General features: G+C 43.1%; 2 protein-coding genes and 1 long non-coding RNA gene across 3 annotated transcripts; all 3 read left to right on the forward strand.

The window, feature by feature from the left end:
• Positions 1–4,569: 4,569 nt before the first annotated feature.
• On the forward strand, positions 4,570–6,259 carry LOC147626215 (UV-B-induced protein At3g17800, chloroplastic-like). Its single transcript, XM_086816893.1, has 2 exons — positions 4,570–5,091; positions 5,196–6,259. The coding sequence occupies exons 1-2, from the start codon at positions 4,667–4,669 to the stop codon at positions 5,956–5,958; spliced, it is 1,188 nt and encodes a 395-aa protein (XP_086673019.1). The 5' UTR covers positions 4,570–4,666; the 3' UTR covers positions 5,959–6,259.
• A 2,967-nt stretch (positions 6,260–9,226) lies between these two features.
• LOC147626216 (UV-B-induced protein At3g17800, chloroplastic-like) lies at positions 9,227–10,719 on the forward strand. Its single transcript, XM_086816894.1, has 2 exons — positions 9,227–9,634; positions 9,732–10,719. Exons 1-2 carry the CDS (start codon positions 9,504–9,506, stop codon positions 10,495–10,497), a joined length of 897 nt encoding a protein of 298 aa, XP_086673020.1. The 5' UTR covers positions 9,227–9,503; the 3' UTR covers positions 10,498–10,719.
• A 5,197-nt stretch (positions 10,720–15,916) lies between these two features.
• Positions 15,917–16,785, forward strand: LOC147626217 (uncharacterized). Its single transcript, XR_015268642.1, has 3 exons — positions 15,917–15,950; positions 16,047–16,132; positions 16,374–16,785. It is a non-coding gene; the product is annotated as an uncharacterized LOC147626217 (long non-coding RNA).
• The last annotated feature ends 7,266 nt before the right edge of the window (positions 16,786–24,051 follow it).

A 24,051-nucleotide genomic window follows, 5' to 3' on the forward strand; every position in this document is an offset into this window, starting at 1 on the left:
AAAACGGGAAAGTGTAATAAACTTTCTCCGAGATATTGTGGTCCTTTTAAAATCCTTAAGAAGATTGGGGACGTAGCATATAAACTTGAGTTACCGGAGAGTTCTCAAGTCCATCCTATCTTCCATGTCAGTAAACTGAAGAAATCAGTTCACGGGTTAGAGAACGCAGTTTCTCCAGAGATTTTGGTGGACGTGATAGAGCCACCAAAGATACCACATGAACCTGAAAAGATTCTACAGTATCGTGATAGACAGACCCGACATAAAGTGTACCAGGAGGTACTTGTTAAATGGACAGATAGGGATGAGGAGGTAGCTACCTGGGAACGCCGTAGTGCAATTTCCAAAAGGTTTCCCCAGTTTGTTTTCGAGGACGAAAACTCTTCTTAAGGGGGGGTAATGTCACGTAGGCTGTAATGCCTGTGTGACCGACGGCAGACCGGATGGCCATATCCGGGGTTTAGTGGGAGAGGACGCCCATGCGGAGTCATGGGCAGCCAGGCTAGTGTGGACGGCAGGCCACACACTATATAGCCTGGGGGATGAGGGGCAATCCTCATTCTTCCTCTATGGCTGGATGGTGAGCCAGAGGCCGTCCCCTCTCGTGGTAACGCCTGTAGCGGCGTTACAGATATCTAACATTTACTCTCGTGCTCGAACAGAGTAGTGACACATGGAGGAAAGGATATGTGCCCACCTAATGCGCCTTTGTCCCCAAAATTGACTATGTAACTGCTCCTCATCGAGACGCATGCCCAAGACTCTTCGAGTGGAGGCCAGTTCCAATAGTTCCACCTCCCATTGAGATTGATATGCAAAAAGCCTCAAGGAACATTCAGGGTTTGGGGGGGCCTCAGTGCTTTCAGAGGCGAGGCATCCTTAGAGAGAGAGCTTCATAGAGCTAGAGTTGGGGGACCCATCAACATCCTTTTTCTCCAAGAGCACCATCTTTCTAAGGAGCGAACCTATCGCTGTGGGAATATTTTACTAGGCAAGAGTCACACTTTTGGTCTCCCCTTTTTGGCCCCTCTGGGATGCAAGGGGAGTTTGTATTCCTATTAGTGAGAAGCTCTTGCCCAACAGTGGCTAGGGCTCAGGTGTCATAGTCATTGGGCAAGCTCACTAGGGTACCATTAGGATTGGAAGGACTATGTCGGCTTCCTCAATGTTTATGCCTCGAACATCACAGTAAGTACCACCTTCTGGAGCACCGTCCGTCAGCCCCTTCCTCAGGCTGACTTTGGTGCATGGAGACTTTAACATGATTGAGTGAGCAGAGGATAGAGTGACGGAGGCATGGCTAGAGTCTCAAGCGTAGAGTACTCAGCTTGGGAGGAGTTAATCATGGCACTGAAGGGACAAGACCCTTGGCACCTGCCAGAGTTTGGGCATAGTCCCAGGAGCCTATGCTTCTCACAGTTTGATAGGAGCACCAGCCCTGACCTCTCTTGACTTGATATATTCTATGTGAATGAGTGGGCTTGCGATCGTTCGCGGGGGCATGATTGGTATCTTGGCGGGCACCACTTTCTCTGATCAAGCTCCAATTATTCTATCCTTGGAGGATGGAGATAGGATAGGCATGGGAGCACTAGGATTCTATACAACCTCATTCAGGACCCTAAGATCTAGTAGGATAGAGAAAATATGAAGGGGACTGGATTTTATCTTAGGTTCTGCCGTACACACCTTAGAGGCGGGCCTTGATGAGATCAGCAGCTTTTGAGCATAGAGCAAATTGGAGAGATTCTATAAGCACAAGAGGAGAATTCAGAGGGGTCTTGTTTCTCTCCAATATCTTCAGGAGAGTTCCCCTAATAGTCCGTAGATTGAGAGTCAACTTGCTATCACTCTTTCTCCCTGACTCGATCCATGACATTCGGACAGGTTTTATTCAAGATCGGAGTATTCGGGATAACATCTTCGCTTTTTGGGACAGTCGACAACTTCGGGGAGCTTTATGGATGTAAGATCCCTATCCCCACCGTGCAACAATTTCAGGGGTGCTAGTAGCGGAAGTAGCACTTCTTGTGCAGGGCAGGGTCCCACACTCGAGGCCTCGCCCACGGATATCCGGACAAGAGACTAATCTATCGGTTTTTCTAAAACCGAACCCGAAAAAAATCCTTTGCCCGGAAAGCACGGGCGATTCTACCAAGATAACTTTTCCCTAACGTAGAGTCAAAAGTCTTAACTAACTGAACTCGTCTGACCGAACCCGTAAGTCCCATAGTCAGATCAGGGAAAAAGACTGTACTTGGATCATAGAGACCAATGCTTTTTTCCTCATTGAGAGGCACAGCCGTTGATTCTTTTCCACCATAGAACAATTTTTGTCTGGGATTTATTTCATCTATCGAACTAAACAAAAATTGAGTCTCGATTTACGGATCCAAAGCAAAAACTAATATACTTCAAAGCCTGAGAAGACACTTGCTTGTGCAGATATGGAATATCATTAGAGTTGAATACTTGTGGACTGTCTGGATAAGTAGGAATGAGTCGATATTTTAACAAAGCAAAAACTAATATACTTTAAAGCCTGAAAAGAGACTTGCTTGTGGAGATGAAGCTAACGATTAAGTTGACTTCAAGATGTGCAAAGCGTAATAAACAAGGAATGATGTTGATGAAGCGCTCAAAATGTCGAAGGCCAACAACAGATTAAGTTTATCTAGCAAGACTACTCGAAAAAGGATGTTATGGCTATGAATGAAAAAATCGAGCTTATGTGGCAGGACTCAAAAATGGCTGAATACATTCAGAGCTTCCTAGTCTTGAAGGAATATCTAGAATAAAGGTCTTTAAATAAATTTATCATGCGTCTTGGAGTCAGAAGCATTATGTACACGTGTTTTCCTTTCTCCCGTCATATCTAATATAATCTAACCCCCCTTCCTCGAGTAAAAAGCATTGTGTATGAATTCCTTTATTGCTTGATTTTGTGGGGAAATGTGTATACTTTCGTTATAGTAAAAGAAAACTCCACACGCATGATACAAATACACCATCCCCACATGTAGGTTCATAAATATCACCATCGAAGGCCACCTCCACCTCCACCTCCACCTCCATCGCCTTCTCCTCCGCCACAGCACCAGAGGTGGGAGCTCCAAACTGGCCGACAATATGAAGAAAACCTCCCACCCCGTGATTGGAGCCGTCGTAAATTGTAATACTAAAGGGGTCGAGATGATCAGCAGCTATAGCCTACACGCATCTGTGGCTGTCACCTTTCTATTTGTCGCCGCAATAACGGTACGCTCGAGCGTCACCGCCACCATCACCACTACGACGCTGCCAGCTTTCAGCGAAGAGGGCCCAGTAGCAATGGTGGTTACTGGCTACCTACCCCCGAAAGAAGCTGAGCAGGGCCACCGGCCACCAGTTGGCTTTGCTTGCAGACTGCAGCGAACTCTTCAGCTTGACAAAGTCAATGAACAACGTCAGTGCCAACTCTTCCACCATCAACTTCTCTCCCGCCCAAGCGCTAGCTTCAACAAAAGTCTCTTCTCTCTAGGTCCAATTCGCTGATTTCAACTTTGACAGTACCATTCTACTAGGCTATATATAACGTGTCTCTTGGTGACTCCCCGGAAAGAAAATGAAATAAAACACTACCGATATGACGCATACTTTTTGCTACTACGTTTTCATTTTTATTTATATTAATCTTTGAGCCGACGCCCAATGTGGGTATTGCAATTTGCCCGTATAAGAGAGTTTTAGCAGGAAGGCTCCTCACAAAGGACTGGCTGGGCACCATGCTTAGGCAATTAGGTCTCCCAGGGCTATGTCTTAAAAGGAGAAAACGGTTACTTACAACAAAAGGAGTACTCGGTAGCTGTCATGCCTAGGCAATTAGGTCTCGAGGGCTATGCCTTAAGGGAATAATGAAACTGTTTTAGGAAAAGTCTAAGCAATTAGGTCTCCTAGGGCTATGCTTAAGGGAATAATGAAACTGTTTTAGGAAAAGTTAATGACAAAAACGTTTTTTTTGTTTGAGTCCAAAAATGGCTTGTGCTACCCTTATCCTTGGCTAGAAAAACAAAAAATATATAAAATCTTGATAATCAAGAGTGTATAATAGTGTTTCAATGTTCATAATCCCATTTTCAACATTTGAAAACAATAGCACATGTTGAGAAATGTCAAACTAATAGTTTGATATCAATGGGCCGTCTAGTTTGAGCACATGTAATAAAAGAAGCCTTTTAGTAAATACAAACGAATGGAGCTTGATTGAATCGAAAAAGAAAGGCCCCACTAGAAAAAAAAAAGGCCATATATTGTCATGTGTGAATAAATATGTGTAACAAAAGACGTCAATGTGTTCATTCTCTAACGTTGAGATTGGAGAGTATTCATTCCCAGACAGTTGTTGTTGGTCTAGCCTCTTTTTACTCGTAGTAATGTAAAGTGTAAGCCAACTGTCTGGGAAAGCATATTAACGTGTAAGCGTTAACGTCACCAGTGGGCAACAGACACGTATCTCTTTTCTCTTCTCTTTTTTGCACGCGACTCCGTGTGTTATAACACGCCAGCCTACTCCGTGTCTTTTCTCTTCTGTCTTTTTTGCACGTAACGAACGATCACGTATGAGCCTGAGCTTGATTGTATTCGTCTTCGATAAACAAAGCTCAAATTCCCTTTGTAACTACTTCTTATGGGGCTGATTAGTTCCCCCCCTGTCTTTCATTGCAGTAGTAGATCAATGCTCTCTCTCAATGTAGGCGATCACACCACCGGGCCCCAATGTGCTCTAGTGGGCAAGCCTAACGCCAGATTGATTGAAGGCCTAGCTATTAAGCATGCGCTTAACAGAAAATTAAGCCTAGCAATATCTGCACAATCTTGGAAGAAGCTGAATGCGGATGCTGGAGTCGATGATCAGAGAAACATACGTCGTAGCTTGGCCCCTCTCGAGATGCAGTCCTACCAAGGAAGGCTGTTAATGGCGATGATCACTCACCGTCAGCCACTTGAAATGATCTCTCGAATTGCCTCGCAGCAATTGGAGCGCCTGGCTGCCGCATCCGCATCTTCATCTCATACCGAGCATTTCAATGCCCACGAAGGTATTCTTTACAGGTACGGGCGCAGCTCGATTAGAGGACTATTATATCGGGCGCAGCTCGATTAGAGGACTATTATAAACTCTGTTCCAATTACCGACCTAATTCATGCATGTGCAGAAGGATTGCCGAGATAAAAGAGAAAGAGAGATCGAGAGCTTTGCAAGACATAATGTATGCAGTCGTGGCGTCTAGGATAGTGGACGCCATGGTGGCATCGCCATCAGATCAGTTGATAAGCACACATTCATCAATTATGGTGGAGGACGCCATGATCGCAATGCTAGATCAGCCCTTGCTACCAGATCAGCACCACCATCGTAATGATAGGTTGCAAGCCATACAGTCTCTAGATGTGAAGCCTCTGATCGAGCAACACGTGGCCATGGTTATCAATGGGAAGGATCGACCCAACCATTCTTTTGAGCTGCATGCATTCGCACGCGTGTGCAAGTTCGAGATGGGCAAGATGTACGCAGCCTCCGTGATGCATGGATACTTTCTCACACGTGTGCACCAGAGGTTCAAGCTTGACCGAGGGCTGGAGTTAGAGGCGGGTCGTTCTATGGGGCTCGCCACCATCAAGGCTTACATGGAGGTTGGGTTTGATGCAAAGACCCTGCATCAAACGAGTAGAATGACATGTACCCACAGTGTGGATGTGATCGAGCGGCATGTTGAAGCACTATTTGGCAAGGTCCCCGTTCACATGCAACAGCGAGAACATAGAAGACCCCTACACGGCTCTACCACCACCACCATGAACATACAGCTGAGTTTCGTCAAGAGCCTCATCCTTGAAGCATTGGCATTTGGTGCACTCTTGTGGGACGTGGAGAACAATTTCATCCCCCAATTTTTTCCTCTTTGCCTTGAGGATTAGAGACCCCAAATAAAAGATCTTAGGGGGGAGGGGGGGGACTATGTTGACAAAGGTAAATATAAGTGCTCTTTGGCTAGGCCTCTTTATCATTTGGTATATTTGGCATATTTACAATTGTGTTCCTTGTATCCTTGCAGTGGGGCACTCACTCTATACAAATGTATAATATCACATGAGTTAACCACCAATATATGAGCAATATATATAGTGTATACAAGAGGTGTATTAATAGGACTCCTTTAGAGTACGAACTATACTGTATTAATGGGGAGCAGCTGATAATATAATGTTTTGCTAATGATTCTCTCCTATTCTTGCAAGCAAATAATGAGAATGTTAGGAGAGCATTGGGGATCATTCAGGATTTTGCTGATGCCTCAAGATCCAAATGCAATATACATAAGTCAAAAATCACAAGTTTATTTGAGGATAATGACTTTGATCTTGAGAGATGGGGTTGTGAAGTCATCGGAAGAGGACAAATATTTAGGCACCTTGGGGTACCATTTGGAGTGGATATAACTAACAAACAGCTTACTGATTGGGCTCTGGACAGGTTTCAACAGAAATTTAAGAAGTGGGAGGGTATTAGAGTCCCATTTCATGATAGAGTAGCCATATGCAATACAATATTAAATGCCTATATCATGTTTTTATGTCCAATATTAAACTTTGGGAAAAGCCATTGGCAGAAAACTATAAAACCCATTAGAGAGTTTCTATGGAGGAATGGAAACTCTGGTAAGCAGAACCTAGCTTGGCTGGCCTGGATAGATTGACATTGCCCAAGGAAGAAGGAGGCCTTGGCATTCTTCACCTCCCTTCTCATACAACTGCCATCATTGCACTGCTGCTTTCTAAATGCCTACAACAAGAGGAAACCTAGACAAAGATGCTTTAGGGAAATTGTTGAAGGCCATCATGTTTGTTCTCGAGGTAATTGGTAAGGACTAGATTAGAAAGACAACTTATTTTCACATGCTCCTTTGAAAATTACAATATCAACCTTGGCTAAGATGTTCAGTAGTAGCAAGTGGGAAGAGAACCTTACTCTCACAGTGTGGGAAGGATGCACTAGGGCCTCAGGGAACTCTTTGCTATGCCTTGGGATATGGTGGACTCATAATTTCAATCCTCCTCTTGCACTTTAGGATCTCAAAACTGCCAGGAGGTTGAATAATAAAGGGCTTAAGAAGCTATCTGACTATTGGGATAGAGTTTTGGTGGGATGGAAAGAGCCTGAACAGATGGATGAGGACTTTAATCTGAATTACAGGGAAGGGAAGCTAGTCAGAGTTATACTAGAAGAGTTACAGAAAGGCTAGGTATCCACTGCTCAGGATGACACATGTTGGGTTAAGGACTAGACCTAGTTTAATGGGACTAAGCTTGATATAGGGTGAACACTAATTGTGTATATAAGAAACTTAGAAAGACTGAGGATAATGTAGTATACTGTAACAAGGTCTGAAAAACAAGCTGGGGTCCTCACAGCTGGAAGAAAAGTTGAAAGAGTATATGGGATCTGGATATTCCTACAAAAGCCCAAACTTTCCTATGGAGGGTATGTATGGGAGCCCTTTGCTTGGGAGTCAAGCTAATACAAAGGAACTTCACTAGTGGATGCTGTCCTAGATGCAAAACCGCTATTAAAGATGGGAAACATGCATTTTCGGATTGTCCAGCTATTAGAGGTACTTGGGCCAAAATATGCAGATAGGTGTATAGTTGCATTGGGATACATGGATCTTGGGAGGACAGACTGCATGGGAAATGGACTGCTAAAATGAGGAATGTGTTGACTCTGTGTTTAACATTATAAGATTTTGCTGTCTGTGGGAAAATTTGGAACAAATGCATTGTTTTTCAAAAAGCTACTGATATAGGTTGGACACAATAGGATTGATTTATAAGTGCATATATATGTGTTGGTCTATTCATTTGGTAAATAAGTTGAACAAGGATGTGATGGTGCAAATGATACAAAATCTCAGGCAACTATCTCTTGATCTCACCTATGAAAGGGGAAATTTGCAGGCTCACTAGGCTGAGCATAACTATTTTTTTGTGTTGGTGTATTCAGGTTGTTGTACATAGCCCAAGACAAGGAAAGGCCAATGAAATATGGGCCAAGAACTAAAAGGTGGTACAAGAAAGTAAAACAAATGGACTACAACTTTGTAGCATGCATGTTGAGAACCCTTTGGGTACTAGACCAATGGTTAAAGTTTGGTCCAAGAAAGGGGAGGTTTTGGAGCAGCAACTAACACCTAAAGGGTGCACAACTGAAAGTCTTATGGAAGCTTGCATTTAGCTTGGATATCAGATTTCATGGGAGAAATCCTCCTTTGTGTTTGAGGATGAGAGATGGGTATTAATTAATGATCTTTTGAACAGACTGTATAAACAAATGTAGGGCTCCAAATATTTTGATGCTAAAAGCTTTAGTTTTTATATATATATATATATATATATATATATATATATAAAAGAGTACTAACTATATAGGTGGGGTTTAGGAGGATGAATGTATACATACATTAGACCCTCTAATTAAAAGGAGGTTTTATACCTTATGGGTCCTTAAACAACAGTCATTTTAGAGGTCTTGAAAAAGGCTTAAAAAATGTATACAAGTGTTTGTTAATATGGGCTTTAATAGAAGTGATAGGAGCATTTCTTAAAGAGTGACCACCCTAGGATACTAGCATTTGTAAATAGGTGGAAATCACTGAATGTTAGATCTATCTTGCCCCCACATGCAAGGGATTGTCACATTGTTGTTCATACTAGTTAGCTTGATTGAGTCAATGAATGTTAGCACCAACTCTACCACTTTACACTATTAACCTAACTTCTCTCCCACTAAGCTGCCCAAGCCCATCAATAGCTCTAGCTTCAAAAGTCTCTTCTCTAAGTCTAAGCACTTCAAATACTACAAGCTATATCTTGTGCATGCACACGTCCCATGATGGCATGTCTTATTGGAATTTTGCTTTTAAAATATAGAGAATGTTTATCTAAAACGTGTAGGACTGGGGTGTGCTTTCCAACCACCAATCTTGTAGTAAATATTGTTTTGTATTGTTGTTTCCCTTAGCCTACCTTTGCTTATTATGAAGGAAATGGGACTCTAAGAGGTTGTTTTTTTTGCTCCAAGAATGTTATCAACATTTCACTGTCCAATATTAGTAGGAAAAATGGGAGGCTTTTTTTTTAACTCGGCTAGGTCACGATCCCTTTTTGTAACAATTGCTTATGGGCCTGATTAGTTCCCCCCTTGTCTTTCATGGCAGTCGTAGATCAACGCTCTCTCTCAATGTAGGCGATCACATGACCACCGGGCCCCAATACGCTCTAGTGGGCACGCCTAGCGTCAGATTGATTGAAGGCCTAGCTATTAATCATGCGCTTAGCAGCCAATTAAGCCTAGCAGTATCTGCACAATCTTGGAAGAAGCTCAATGCGGATGCTGCAGTCCATGATCAGAGAAACCTACGTCGTCCTCTCGAGATGCAGTCCTACCAAGGGAGGCTGTTACGGCGATGATCACTGAGCGTCAGCCACTGGAAATGATCTCTCGAGTTGCCTCGCAGCAATTGCAGCGCCTGGCTGCCGCATCCGCATCATCATCTCATACCGGGCATTTCAATGCCCACGAAGGTATTCTTTACAGGTACGTTATTAAACGCCTATAATATATCGGGCGCAGCTCGATTAGTTGACTGTTGTTGAGACCGTTGCAGTTAACGGCCTGATTCATTCATGTGCAGAAGGATTGCCGACATAAAAGAGAAAGAGAGATCGAGAGCTTTGCAAGACATAATGTATGCACTCGTGGCGTCTAGGATAGTGGATGCCATCATGGCGGCATCGCCATCAGATCAGCTGATAAGCACACATTCATCAATTATGGTGGAGGACGCCATGATCGCAATGCTAGATCAGCCCTTGCTGCCAGATCAGCACCACCACCGTGATGATAGGTTGCAAGCCATACACTCTCTAGATGTGAAGCCTCTGATCGAGCAACACGTGGCCATGGTTATCAATGGGAAGGATCGACCCAACCATTCTTTTGAGCTGCATGCATTCGCACGCGTGTGCAAGTTCGAGATGGGCAAGATGTACGCAGCCTCCGTGATGCATGGATACTTCCGCACACGTGTGCACCAGAGGTTCAAGCTTGACCGAGGGCTGGAGTTAGAGGCGGGCCGTTCTATGGGGCTCGCCACCATCAAGGCTTACATGAAGGATGGGTTTGATGCAAAGACCCTGCATCAAAGGAGTAGAATGACATGTACCCACAGCGTGGATGTGATTGAGCGGCATGTTGAAGCACTATTTGGCAAGGTCCCCGTTCACATGCAACAGCTAGAACATAGAAGACCCCTACACGGCTCTACCACCACCACCATGAACATACAGCTGAGTTTCGTCAAGAGCCTCATCCTTGAAGCATTGGCATTTGGTGCACTCTTGTGGGACGTGGAGAACAATTTCATCCCCCAATTTTTTCCTCTTTGCCTTGAGGATTAGAGACGACAAATGTTGCATGAAAAGAACTTCTTATGGGCCCCTAGGGGGACTATGTTGACAAAGGTTGTTTTACTCCTTGGCTAGACCTCTTTATCATTTGGTGTAATTGGGGTATTCACAATTGGATTCATGCTACTTCTTCTTGGATTCATGTAGCTTCTTCTTGTATCCTTGCCCTGGGGCAATACAAATGTATAATATCACACGAGTTAACCCCCAAAATATATATAAAAGGGGTGTATTAGTAGGACTCCTTTTTAGAGTAATTATATAGGTGGGGTTTCTAAAATATACATACTTTAGATCCTCTAATTAAGAGAAGTTTATACAAATGTATAATATCACATGAGTTAACCACCAATATATATAGTGTATACAAAGGGTGTATTAATAGGACTCTTTTAGCGTAACTATATAGGTGGGTTTTCTAAAATGTAGGAGGATGAATGTACACATACATTAGACCCTCGAATTAAAAGGAGAATTTATGCATTTGGGGGTCCTTAAATGGGGGTCATTTTAGAGTTCCTGAAGAAGACTCAAAAATGTATACAAGGGTTTGTTAATATTGGCTTCAATAGAAGTGATAGGAGAATTTCTTAAAGAGTGACCACCCTAGGACACTAGCATGTGTAAATAGGTTGAAAGCACTAAGCGTAGATCTTACTTGCCCCCACCATGCAAGGGATCATTGACATTGATTGTTCGTACTAGCTTGATCGAGTCAATGAATAATGTTAGCACCGAATCTACCACTTTACACCAACCCAACTTCTCTCCCACTAAGTTGCCTAAGCCTGTCGATAGCTCTAGCTCCAAAAGTCTCTTCTCTATGTCTAAGAACCATCGTTGATTTCAAATACTACAAACTATATCTTGTGCATGCACACATGTCGTATGAGGACATGTCTTATTGGAAATTTCCTTTTTAAAATATAGACAATGTTTGTCTAAAACATGTAGGATTGGGGTGTGCCTTCTAGCCACCAATCTTGTATTAAATATTGTTTTGTATTATTGTTTGCCCTTAGCCTTCCCTTGCTTATGAAGGAAATGGGACTCTAGGAGGTTGTGTTTTTTTTGTTCCAAGAATGTTATCAACATTTCACTGTCCAATATTAGTAGGAAAAATGGGAGGCCTTTGTGTTAATTTTTTTTGTTTGTGTTGCCTATAGCATCTTACAAATAACAAAATGTTGGTAGCGTCTGACGCTTTTAGTGTCCACAATCAAAGGCTCCTTGGGCCTTATATGATTATGACTTCAATAATATGATTATTTTTACCTCTAGGATATGAAAATCGAGAGCTTTGATAAGAGTAATATTTAGTTGTTTGAGTCATGGTTCCATAACAAATCAAGTTTAAAGTTATGGTATCAATGTTTACTTTGGTTTGCATCTACGCTATGCAGACAGGGATTTTATATTCACGTGATCACAAAATTTTTCTTGTTAATAACATGTGTGAACATGTTATTAACATGTTCACATGTTAACATGTTCACAAAAAAGCCAGTGGCAAGCGACCTGGTAACCGAGAAAAATCCCGCCGGGCTTTTGATATACCCCGGCGGGCCCGCCGGGCTTATGCTTTACCCGGCGGGTCCCGGCGGGGTCGTCACATATCCCGGCGGGGTACATTTTTCTATATATATGGGCCCGGGGGGCCCTTTGGGATTTCATTGCTGACAGCATACACAGGTAATAAAAACTTGTGTGTGTGTGTGTGTGTGTGTGTTTGTGTATGTGGGTGTGTTCGTGCGGGCAGCCGCCCACTGTCGCAATGCGCGGCAAGATGTGGGTGGTCCGCCACACGAGGGATGTGTGTGTGGGTGAGTTCGTGCGGGCAGCCGCCCATTGTCGCAATGCGCGGCAGGATTTGGGTGGCCCGCCACACGACTGGTGTGTGTGTGTAAGGCCATTCTTCGGAATGGTGCTTACCCTGGGGCACTTAGTCGGTAACGCGGCTAGTCTGTGTCCTATGGTAAGTATGGCACGCCGTAGCGGTACTAGTCGGTAACGCGGCAAGCATAGTATCGTTATGGCGATGTCACCTTCCCTTCCCTTCCCTTTGTCAAATGCGGACATATGGTCGGTAACGCGGCCAGTGTATGTTCGTATCCTATTGGTATTCCCATAGAATCGGGCGGCATTTTGTCGTTAACACGGCAAGTTGGTGTCGTCCGCTAGTGCATAAAATGTTTTTTGCATATTACGGCATTTGATCGTTAACGCGGTCGAAAAAGTGTCGTAAATTTGCTTGTGTATTTCGGCATATGATCGTTAACGCGGTCGAGTAAATGTCATAAATTTGTTTGATTTGACTTGTATTGTTTTTATTGTGTTTGATCCATGCGATACTTGGTTGCTAACGCGGCATTAGTATTTCATGGATCAAAGTTTACATCATATTATTGTCTAACCGTTTTATTTTATAATATCGTGATTCGTAACTCGAAAAATATGAATCTCTCTCTTCTTACCCCCCTCTCTCTCATGATACACTTCACAACTCTTTCTCTATCTCTCTCATGATTCACTTCACAACACGATAGATGTGTAGATAATGATTTTTTTCCTCTCTTAAAATATACATACTTCTTAATAATTTCTTTTTTCTCCCTCTATTTACTTAAAAATTAAAACAATACATTATTTTTCTCTTTAGGAACTCCCAAAAACATTAAAAATGTGATTTAATGTTTCTTCTCTCTATCTGTCACAACTCTCTCTTCCTCTCCTCTCTCTCTCTCTCTCTCATGATACACTTCACAATTCTCTCTCTCTCTCTCGCAATGATACACTTCACAACTCTTTCTCTCTCTCTCTCATGATACACTTCACATCTCTCTCTATCACGATAGGTATGTAGATTAGGAGTGCTTTAGGATTACAAAACATTATTTTTCTCTCTTTAGGAACTCACAAAACTATAAAAAATATCATTTAATGTTTCCTCTCTCTATCTGTCACACCTCTCTCTCTTCCTCCCCCCCTCTCTCTCTCTCTCATTCGATAATGTATACACTTCGTAAGTAATAATGCGCTTGTTGCGGTTGTCTCACATTCGATAATGTATTGCATGATGTTGAGTTCAGTAATGTTTGATATATTCTATTTTTGTTTGTTCATTGATAAGTAATGATACACTTATTGCTGTTTTCTCACGTTTGATGATGTATTGGATGATATTGAGTTCATTCAAATTATTTGATATTCCGTTTTTGTATGAACATTGACGATATTGATATACTTGTTGCTGTTCTCTCACGTCTGCTTGATGTTTATTTCAGTAATGTTTGATATTTTGTTTTTTTATGTTTAGTGTTATTTGCTAGATTTACGAAGACGATCAACATGCTTACTCCCGAAGAGCGCAAAATTGTTCTGCGAGCAATTCGCGTTGAAGCGGTCATCACAATATCACAATGTACTGATGATGTCGTCAAGAAGATCAACGAGTCTGAGATACTCATGCGAGATCTCATAGACCAAATATGGGAAAATGCACAGCGGCGGCTTCGAAGCGGAGGCAACGCTGAGCTGCTGGATAGACAGAAGATAGCAGATTTCAACCATCAGCACATAACACGAACCATTTTGGGGAGCATGCGAGTAGCGTGCAGTGATCTTCGAGATGCTGCCCCGCCTGAAGCCAACATGCAACGTCTACAGTTATGGGACGTTGTATGGAGCGAGCAGAGGGCCAAGAGCAAGCGCATGAAGGCGTTGGATGCAGAGTCCCTCCCGAAAAGAGTGCGAATTGCCCAAGACGTCGCTGCAACGTCCAGTCAGGCAGATGCAAGTGGTACAGGTGTCATTAATCGTACCATCTACAATTCTATGTGCACACATCTTATTGGCATCCCGCACGAAGCTCTTCACGAAGGACGAACAATAGGCTCCGGTGTGTTTGGAACAGTAAAAGAGTATGCAATTAAAGGCATATCATTTTTACCGGAGCACATCACTTTTTGCGGAAAGCACTACAAAGGAGAAGGCAGCGCGAAGTTCGAGAGCTTCCAGGCAGAGCAGGGTATGCAAGTGCTACATCCATCGATTGTCCGATGCATTGCCTTTACAAAAGAGGCTCCTTGGATCACAATTTTCCCGTACTTTAATGGCGGCGCTCTTGGTGATACTCTACTGAAGGTTCCCTTCAGATTCAGTGAGTTCACCAGAGCCATTTTTCGTTTGGATCGAGGATGGAGACAACCGCCGCCTGATAATATCCCTTTAGGTCATCTAGAACTTTCAAAAATAAAAGAGGTAGTAATAAACATGCCACATATTATGCATGCCCTGGTGGAAGGTGTAGCGGCAGCGCATATGGCAGGTATTGTACATACCGACCTACATCCTTTTAATGTAGTGTTGGATTATACAAAAGAGCTAAAGCCACGCATAGGTATTATCGATTGGGGATTGCTGCTGAGAGCGCCCAAAAAACGGGTGTCTCTCAATTTTGTTTATGAAGCAGACAAGAACCCCGAGAAGGTGGCACAGGCAGTCTCCCACGCAGACAGAGAGCGAAATAAACGGCCGTGGATAGCCCCAGAGCTTTATGATCCATTTTTGGCAGATGCATACACTCCTGCATCTGATGTTTTTGCCTTGGGATATTTATTACAAACTTTATATGACTTTTGGAAGAAAGTGCAAGAGTTGTGGATGGATAATAGTTCCCATGACAAAGTTACCATGGATACTATTATTCATAGAGTCAAAAATTGGATGTTTCTGCCTAATCGCGATGAGCGAAAATCAATTTTGCAAGTAGTTGAATTTTTTAGGTCACTAAATACTGACCCTACGAGGGCACAACGTCCTCTTGTAGAGCTATCGGTGGCATTCACCCCGACTTTGTAATGATACAGTATCAAGAGATGAAGTTTCAGGAATTTGAGAATTTGATGTGTCCAATGTTTCAAAATTTTGTTTCTCTTCAAAATTTATTGTGTCCAATGTTTCAAAATTTTGTTTCTCTCTTCATTGGGTCTTTGCAATATCTCTCTCCTCTTCTGGTGTTTAAGTTTATGTTTTCTCTTTAAAATTTGATGTGCGAGCATTGTTTGAAGTGTTTTTGGAGTCAAGTGGATATTTCTCATCGAGTCTTTGCAATACATATCTCCTCTCGTTGTGTTTGACTTCAAGATTTTGAGAGCAATGGTCAATTTATCTTACGTTGATCTTTACAGTTCATTAAAATCCTAATGTCGTTTACGTTCATGCAGATATGGAGCAAGCGCAAGCGAACGAGCATCAGGAGTTAGCCAAGAAGGCATACGAGAGAATGAAGGCCCTTGCACATGGCCTGACAGCCCGCGAAGCTACAAGAACAGCGTGCAGATTATCGAAATGGACAAATCCAACTTATGCCCAATGGAAAGACATAAACAAACGGGTAACCACAGAGAAAAGGATTGGGAGGAGTGGTCGTTTTGGGAGAAAAGGTACGAAAGGCCTTCCGTTCCAGAGTTAGGAGGTCTTCATTTTGGATTATACAAAGGCAATGTGTGTACTTATGGTAATTAATGTTTCTCGAGTAGGTGCGGCTTTTAATCTTCTGGTTACCAGACAAGATGAGGCAAACCTGAATCAGATTGGGAGTTACTTCAACCGTGATATCCCTGAGGTGAGGCCCTTCATAAATATTTTTTTTTAAAAAGTAAAGAAAAATGTTGGGGCCAAGAGGGCAGGTGGGGTCAAGTGAGCCTTCGGTTCCAGTAGTTGGTGATTGGGAGCTGTCAATGTGCCTTGCAAGCCTTAGTGCTCGTCTCTTCTTTTATGAATGCTTGCAGTGCAACATCACTTGCACTTAAAATACAAAACCTCTGGTTTGGATTTCTCATTCTCTTTGTTGTTGGTGCTCTCAGGTTCCTTGGGATGATGATGAAGCTTTTGAAGTGGTGCTGAAGGATGCTGGACTTGCATAGACAAGGGTTCTTGGTTCCTCAGGATTTCTCAATCAATTTTTCAATTTTGATGCAGCACAAATGTATGTTGGTACACTACTATGTAGATTTGGTAAACACTTTTATTCCAAGGGGGATTGTGTAAATGTAGTACTGTTAAAGATGGTTGGGAAGTATTGAGAAGCTTTGGCCGAAGTTGAGCATGAGATTATGGTTATTATTATCAAGGGAGCAGTTTTGAAGTGAAGAGATCTTTCCCTGAAGAAAGCTTTTTGTAGTGTGCTATCCTATATTGGACTAAGCTGCAATTCAAACCACCATCAACTTGGCATATGTTTTCATGTATCTTGATACAATGTTTTAATTTTAAAACGAGTGTTTATGCGATGATCTTGTTTAATCAAGAGTTTGTACTGTTGTGTTGCAAGTAATTCTGGAGCAAGGTTCGGGACACCACTAAATTCTGTACGTTCAAATGGGTATCCTCACTAACAGCTAGCCAGTAGAGAAGCATCCAGTCTCTGGCTCCTTTTTGTTGTCCCATGTTTCCAAGTCAGGTTCTTGAGTTGACCCCCGATGGCTAATAACTCTTCGTAGCTAAAGGAGCTTAGCAGTCTTGAGTAGTTTGAATCCTGACACTTTGGTGGTTCTTATATGGTTGCAGATTAAGGTTGGAAGGTTCTCACATGCTTGCATGCCCTCTTTCTCCTCCCTTAAAAGGCCCTTGTAGGGAGGACAATGCTTCTCCACTCTTCAAGGATTCTATAGGGAGTGCAATGAGGGTAAAAGTCTTATCCCTTCAGTTCACTACAACGTTAGAACAGTTGACTTTCACCCAACACCCCCATAGTTCTGGTATCTAAGTTTCATGCTTCCTTTACAAAAAAGCCTTGAATCGAGAAAGATACAGTGACGAGTTGACTCCGATTCAAAAAATGAGAGTTAAATGGAGTGCACAATGAAAAATCACTAAACCAAAAGCTCAAATTATGTATGGTACAACGAATTACTCTATTAACTAGATAAGTAACAAAAATGTGTCGTACAAAGGACACAAGGCTCTTGATAAGTTGTTCAAGAACACTTTGTGAAGTGTCTGCATCACAGGTAACCCCCTAGGTTTCTAAAACTCTGTGTCTAGCCACGAAATGCGGAGCATTGGTGAGAGAGAGGTGTTGGTGAAGGAATCTTGTTGTTTTGCTGCTGCAGCATGTCATGGAGTTTCCTGGCAACAGTTTCTTGGTTTTGTTGGGTTTATAGGAATTAGTTTGATCTATATATTTTAAAACTTGTGGTTTCAGTGCTTTGTATCTAAGAGCAGATTCTATCTTTCACTGAGCGTAATATGAAGCCTTGGATCAATGCTTTTTGGGGTGGGGAGTTGGGTGGAGAGGGAGAAGTCTTTTTTGGTTGGTCCATTTGAAGTCCTAATGGAGAAGCCTCTTCTATTGAAGAAAGGAAGAGTGATACGCCTAGAACTAAATTCCGCTATCAATTAGTGGTCTATCATATATATGGACATATTAATTTGACGTTGAATCTTGCATTTGTTGTATAAAGAGTTCCACAAGGTACTCTAGGTGGAAATAACATGTTTAGCATAGCATATATATGGATATATTGAATTAAAGTTGGATCTTGTGTTTGTTGTTGTATTAGAGTTCCACAAGGTACTCTATGTAGACCTAGGTCCTTGTCTAGGACCAGGAGGTCCTAGTTTCAAAACCACACAAGGTGCTTCCTCAACGGCATCGCATATGAATAGATGAAAAAGTGCATATGGGTGGTGAAAAATGATAACCACTGGAGGATCTTGGGCATAAGGCCAGTTGGAAAAAAAATTGGTACTCTAGGTGGAAATACCTCTCCTGTAGGATATAAGCTTGTTCAATTTAGCATGTGGGTATATCACTCCAAATGGTCGAGAATTGTTCTAAATAGTTAAAAGCTTGGTCTACGGAAGAGAATCCTCTCCGAGAACCAATTGGTGAGGGCATGCAGAGTGGTGGCATTCATGTCACGATTAAGCACCCAATGCATGACAGGATCAGCACAGTTACATTTATATCAGGGCAGATGGTGCGTAACTTAAGCACCCTGCATGACAGAGAGTAGGCTGGGCACATTTATATCGGGGAAAATTGGTGAGGGCATGCAGGGTGGTGGCATTCATGTCATGATTTAAGAGTCACGAATAAGCACCCAATGCATGACGGAGAGTAGGCTGGTGGCGGAAGGAAGGACCACTACTCATTGGGTAAGAACTTTTTGAAGGGTGGGGGTTGTGAGGAAGTTGCCATAGAGGGGATCTTTGATGAAGCACGTGAAAGGATGTTCTTAGGGAGGTCCTCCACCAAATCAAACATGGGCGCTGGCGGCACCTGCTGTGGAATCTGCACGTTGAAGTGGCTGCATTGAACCTGATGCACTTGGGTTTCTTATCCGTTAAGGACGGGGGTCGTGGGAAGATGGATCCCAGCCATCAAATCAGCTTGCATTATTTCACAGAATGCAACCCTATAACCGTCATGATCATGACACATCAGCGCGCCGAATTCGTTAACCTCTGGAGTGCTAAGTGATCAGAATCCGCTGCAGTTGCCTGTCATTGTCAGAGGCAGAATCTGAAATGTCGAAATCTGGTGCATCTGCCTGTCTCAATCTGAGCTGCCTGTCTCACTCCCCCCATCCTTGACGGTCGGGAAAGCAGGGTTCGGGAAAAGACGGGTTCGCTTTAGCCTAGAACTTGTTCAACTTGGGGAAAATCCTTCTTAAATTCTTATGAGAAGGAAATAAAACCCTTTCAAATTTTACAAGTTTTAGTTATATTTTCTAAGTTCACATAGAAAATACCATCTAAAAAATAGCAATTTCCTTCTCATTTAGTGTGAATATTTGAAAGACCTACACTATACCTCGATCGAGGTGTGCCGATGGCATCTCCCTCCTGCCCATACCTCGATTGAGGTATGCCGATCACATCTACAACGTCCATACCTCAATGAAGGTATGGAAATCTCATCTATGGAGTGCAGCCTTGGGCGAGGAAGCCCCTTTCAATCTCTACATGTTTCCACCTTGTTGTGGCATCACATATCTATAACCAATATATCATTGCCCCAATGGGTGGGATGCCTAACCATCATCATATTTCCTTCACTTTGCGAATCTATTATATATATAGAGACTATACACATAATTTGTATCAGGATATGAGGTGGATTATACTAGCTACTGGCTTGGCGATGGTGGTGTTGGCAGGACCAGGTTAGGCGACCTCCATCGAGCTCACTTAGATAGATCCAACATTCATCGCCCTCTCTAGTGTTAATGAACTAGGTTCTCACGTAGGGGTGGACGAGCATGTAACCATAGAGAGCATCCAACATGTGGTGTATCTCTTCTAGGAATCCTAAGATCAAGGTAGTTCTCTATTTTTTTGCTTCAATAATTTCTTCAAAATTTCCTTTATGTTTTTGCTAGGATATCTTATTAGTGGTTGAAATTTTGTTTTTTTTCTAGCAGTTGACATTTTGTGCATGCACCATCGTCTGGGAGCGATTTTGAAAGGCTTTCTATAGACCTTTAGCAGGCAAGATAGCACAATAGCGTCAATGACCAAGAGAAGAGGTGGAGGAGATGAGAGAGCGGCTTTTTGATGGGGTGCCAAGGAGGTGGTGAATTGCGCGGGCTCTAGGTAGATTTCGGGGTGCCACACAACGTGGCACCCCCGTGGCACGTTGGCCCGCCACCACAGCCGGTCAACGTTGGCTCGTTGCCGGAGCCAGGACGTCGGTGATATTTTTTTCCGCATGCAAAGTAAAAGTAGCTAGTTTCGTCGGTGCTATTTTTATCCGCATTGTGTGGGGTCAGATCGTGAGGTCCCTTCGCAATCTTTTGCATGCTCACAGATTTGAAATCATCCCTCCCCAAATCTGGTTCTTTTGGCGCCCGTCCAGCCTTCTCCAACAGATTTCGAAATCCTCCTCTGGTTCGTTTCTGCCCCTCCTCTTTGCTCCAAGCTTCCCCTTTGCTGTGGCCATTTCTGCCCGTCCCCTTTGCTATACGGGCGACTGTGTGTGTTCCGTGTGTTCCACACCCCGAAGACGTAGGAGAAGAAGTAATGGCCCCCACGTCTGCTATGCGTGGAAAAGCACCCCTTTCTGCTACGCGTGGCAAGGGAAGACGCACGCAGCAAACCCCCAAGGGAAGGGGTGTAGGGCCATCCCGAGCTCCAAAGAGAGGTGAACGCATCCCCGCTCCACGGACTCCAGCGGGGCCGGCCATTCAACAATTCTAGATGAGCACGTGGTTCTTGATTCCGGATTGTTGGGACGATGAAGCTTATACCATTCGGAGGCACTCTGATGAGGTTGGCTTTTACACCATGTGGTCTTGTCTCTTTCCATACTTGTTGCTTGTGTAATTTGGCGACAGGCAGAAACATACATTTGTGTCCATACATGTGTGTGAGTATGTTGGCACGTGTGTGCATGTGTATGCATGTGAACGTGTGTGTGCATGTGTTCATACAAGTGTCCATACATGTGTGTGCATGTGTTCATACAAGTGTCCATACATGTGTGTGCATGTGTTTGCATGTGTGTGCATGTGAGCGTATGTGTGTGCATGTCTTCATACACGTGTGTCCATACATGTGCGTTCATACATGTGTGTCTTCATACATGTGTTCATACATGTGTCTTCATACATGTGTGTTCATACATGTGTCCATACATGTGTGTCTTCATACATGTGTGTTCATACATGTGTCCATTATTGTGTGAATGTGTTCGCATGTGTATGCATGTGAACGTATGTGTGTCCATACATGTATGTGTGCCAATGTGTTGCATGTGTATGCATATGAACGTATGGATGTGCATGTGTGTCCATGCATTTGTCCATACATGTGTCTCCATAGATGTGTCCATACATTTGTTTGTTCATGTGACCATAGATGTGTTTGTTCATGTGTATACACACACATGATAACATGGCTGTCCATACATGTGTGTGTGTCCATGCCTGTGTTTGTGTGTGCATGTGAATGTATGTGTATGCATGTGTTCATGTGTGTGTGTCCATGCAAGTGTCCATACATGTGTCTCCATGCACATGAAGGTATGGGTATGTCTCGATGCATGTGTTTGTGCATGTGTGTGTGTGTCCATACATGTGTTTGTGCATGTGTGTGTCCATGCATGTGTTTGTGCATGTGTGTGTCCATGCATGTGATTGTGCATGCATATGAGTGTATGTGTCTATGTTAGTAGCATTTGTAAGTATGTGTATATGCATATGTACTTATGTGTTTTTGCAGTACGAGGAGCGCATCTACACTAAGTATAAGATAGTTCGGTTCTTTTGCAAGCTACGGGATTGTCGCAATGTACCAGGTGTCCAATGTTGGTTTTCTTCGAAGAGTTGCATGAACAAACATCTGCACGGACATGGTTTGGAGCCAATTCCAGAACTTCACAACAAGCAGCCTCGAGCATCATCATGCAAACCCTTGCCTAACTTTGGTGGCATTGTATTTGAGGATGGAACACGAGAGCAAGCGATAAAGGCTGTTTCAGCCCATGCACCCAATGTAGACGTACAGTCTACGGAGGGTGTGTTCTTTATCAATGGCTATGCTACGGGTGCAATGGATGCAAGGAAACATGAAGGCAATATAAGTTGATCTATTTAAGATGCAATCCTTTTGCTTCTCCTATATTTGCTTACTTGGTACTTATGCTGCTATGCGTTTGTACATGGTGGTTGTGCTATCTACAGGTGATGCTACGAAGAAGGCCAGGAAGGTAGTACACACTGTCGATCTGTGTACCCTGCCTCATTCTACATATGTGCAACAGCCCTTAGTGTCTGCCTGCAGGTGGTGATGATGACAACTGTGGTCATTTGAGGATGACAATATTACAATAGATGGTGATGAGGATGACATTGTAGTACACACTACATTTGATGATGAGGATGACATTGTAGTACACACTACATTTGATGATGAGGATGACAATGGTGATGAGGATGATGAGGATGACAATGACCCACTAGCTTCATTTGTTGTGATGAGGATGACAATAGTTGATGAGGATGACAATGGCCCACAAGCTTCATTTGATGAGGCATTGGATGAGCATGGTATGACAGGGCTGGGGCACACGTGCAGCAACAGCCACTCGCAACCCGTCTTGACCATGTGGTTGATGAGCTCATTAAAGATGCACTTCATATGCAAGAGAAGCATATGGAGGAGATTGAGCACCATGTAGATGAATTTTTGGATCAGGCCCATTGTTTGCAGAAACGAAAGTCTATGGAGCTTAAGAAAGAGGTGGACCAACTTCTAGAGCAAGCCCATGAGCTGAATGTAGACAATGCTGCGAAGCCAGTATATGCAGTTGAGGGACAGCCATCTGTTGGAAAACGTAGATAGGGTGGAAAGGCTATGGCTGGTCGTGCAAGAGTATCACGAGTGCCGAAGGTCCAAGCGCAAGACAAGCATATGGAGGAGATTAAGGTGAACCAGCATCTAGAGCAAGCCCACGAGCTGAGGGACAGCCATGATCATATGCAGAAAGCGGACAATGCTACGGAGCCAGTATATGCAGGTGAGGGACAACCATCTGTTGGAAAACGTAGACAGGGTGGAAAGGCTATGGCTGGTCGTGCAAGAGTATCACGGAAGGTCCAAGCGGAGGACAAGAATATGGAGGAGATTGAGGTGGACCAGCTTCTAGAACAAGCCATAAAGTTGAGGGACAATGTTGAACAGCCATATGTAGGAAAGGGTAGAAAGCGTGGAAATGCATTGGCTGGTTGTGCAGAGGTGCGGAAGGTCATTGCGCAGCATGTAATTCCGATGTGGCCCCTTTTTTTTCCCAGAGCTCACCACCAAGACGATCCTCTCGGCTTAGAGCATAGTGTCCAATGATCATTGCAGGTTTAGGGTTTTTTGTTGTACTGGTCATGTGGTCTTTGGTGGATAGACTTGATATGTATTGTCTCACCTCTATGGTGTGTGGATAGACCTTTTGTATGCAAAACTCCTGTCATGTACTCATGGATTGTAATGCAGCTTCAGGGTGTTTTGTTGTACTGGCCATGTGACAATTTTTGCTACTACAACGGGTTCGTTACTCAGGAAGCGAAAATAGCAACAATGAATTGCTAAGCAGCGAACCCTCCATGCACAACAAAAAAAGAGCTGAGGTAAACTGGGGAGTCTGCACACATTAGGAAAATTCTGGACTCAAAAGAGGGCTGTTTCAATAATAATATAATAATAGACACATAGATTGAGTGACATGAAATCTACGAACGATATTCACCGGTGGTGGGACCTCTGTACAAACCCACCTAAAACGTGGAGAAACTCTTATCTTCATGAAATATTAAAAAAACCATTACCTTGTCTTAAAATATTTAAAACCGTTTTTTTGTCAGCACCTAACACAATAAAAGAATGTTTTCCACATTCCTGTGTTAGATGTGGAGCACTAAAAAATTCTTTCCACCACCCCTAGAACTAATGAAACTTGAATGCTTGGAATAGATAGATACACATTCTCCTGGTTATTCCCTCAACTTGGTTCCACTTTTGAATCTCGAAACATCTTTGGCGCCCAAA

Source organism: Cibotium barometz, chromosome 22, assembly GCF_041138505.1.
Source record: "Cibotium barometz isolate CiBa-2024 chromosome 22, ASM4113850v1, whole genome shotgun sequence".
In the NCBI taxonomy this organism is placed as follows: Eukaryota; Viridiplantae; Streptophyta; class Polypodiopsida; order Cyatheales; family Cibotiaceae; genus Cibotium; species Cibotium barometz.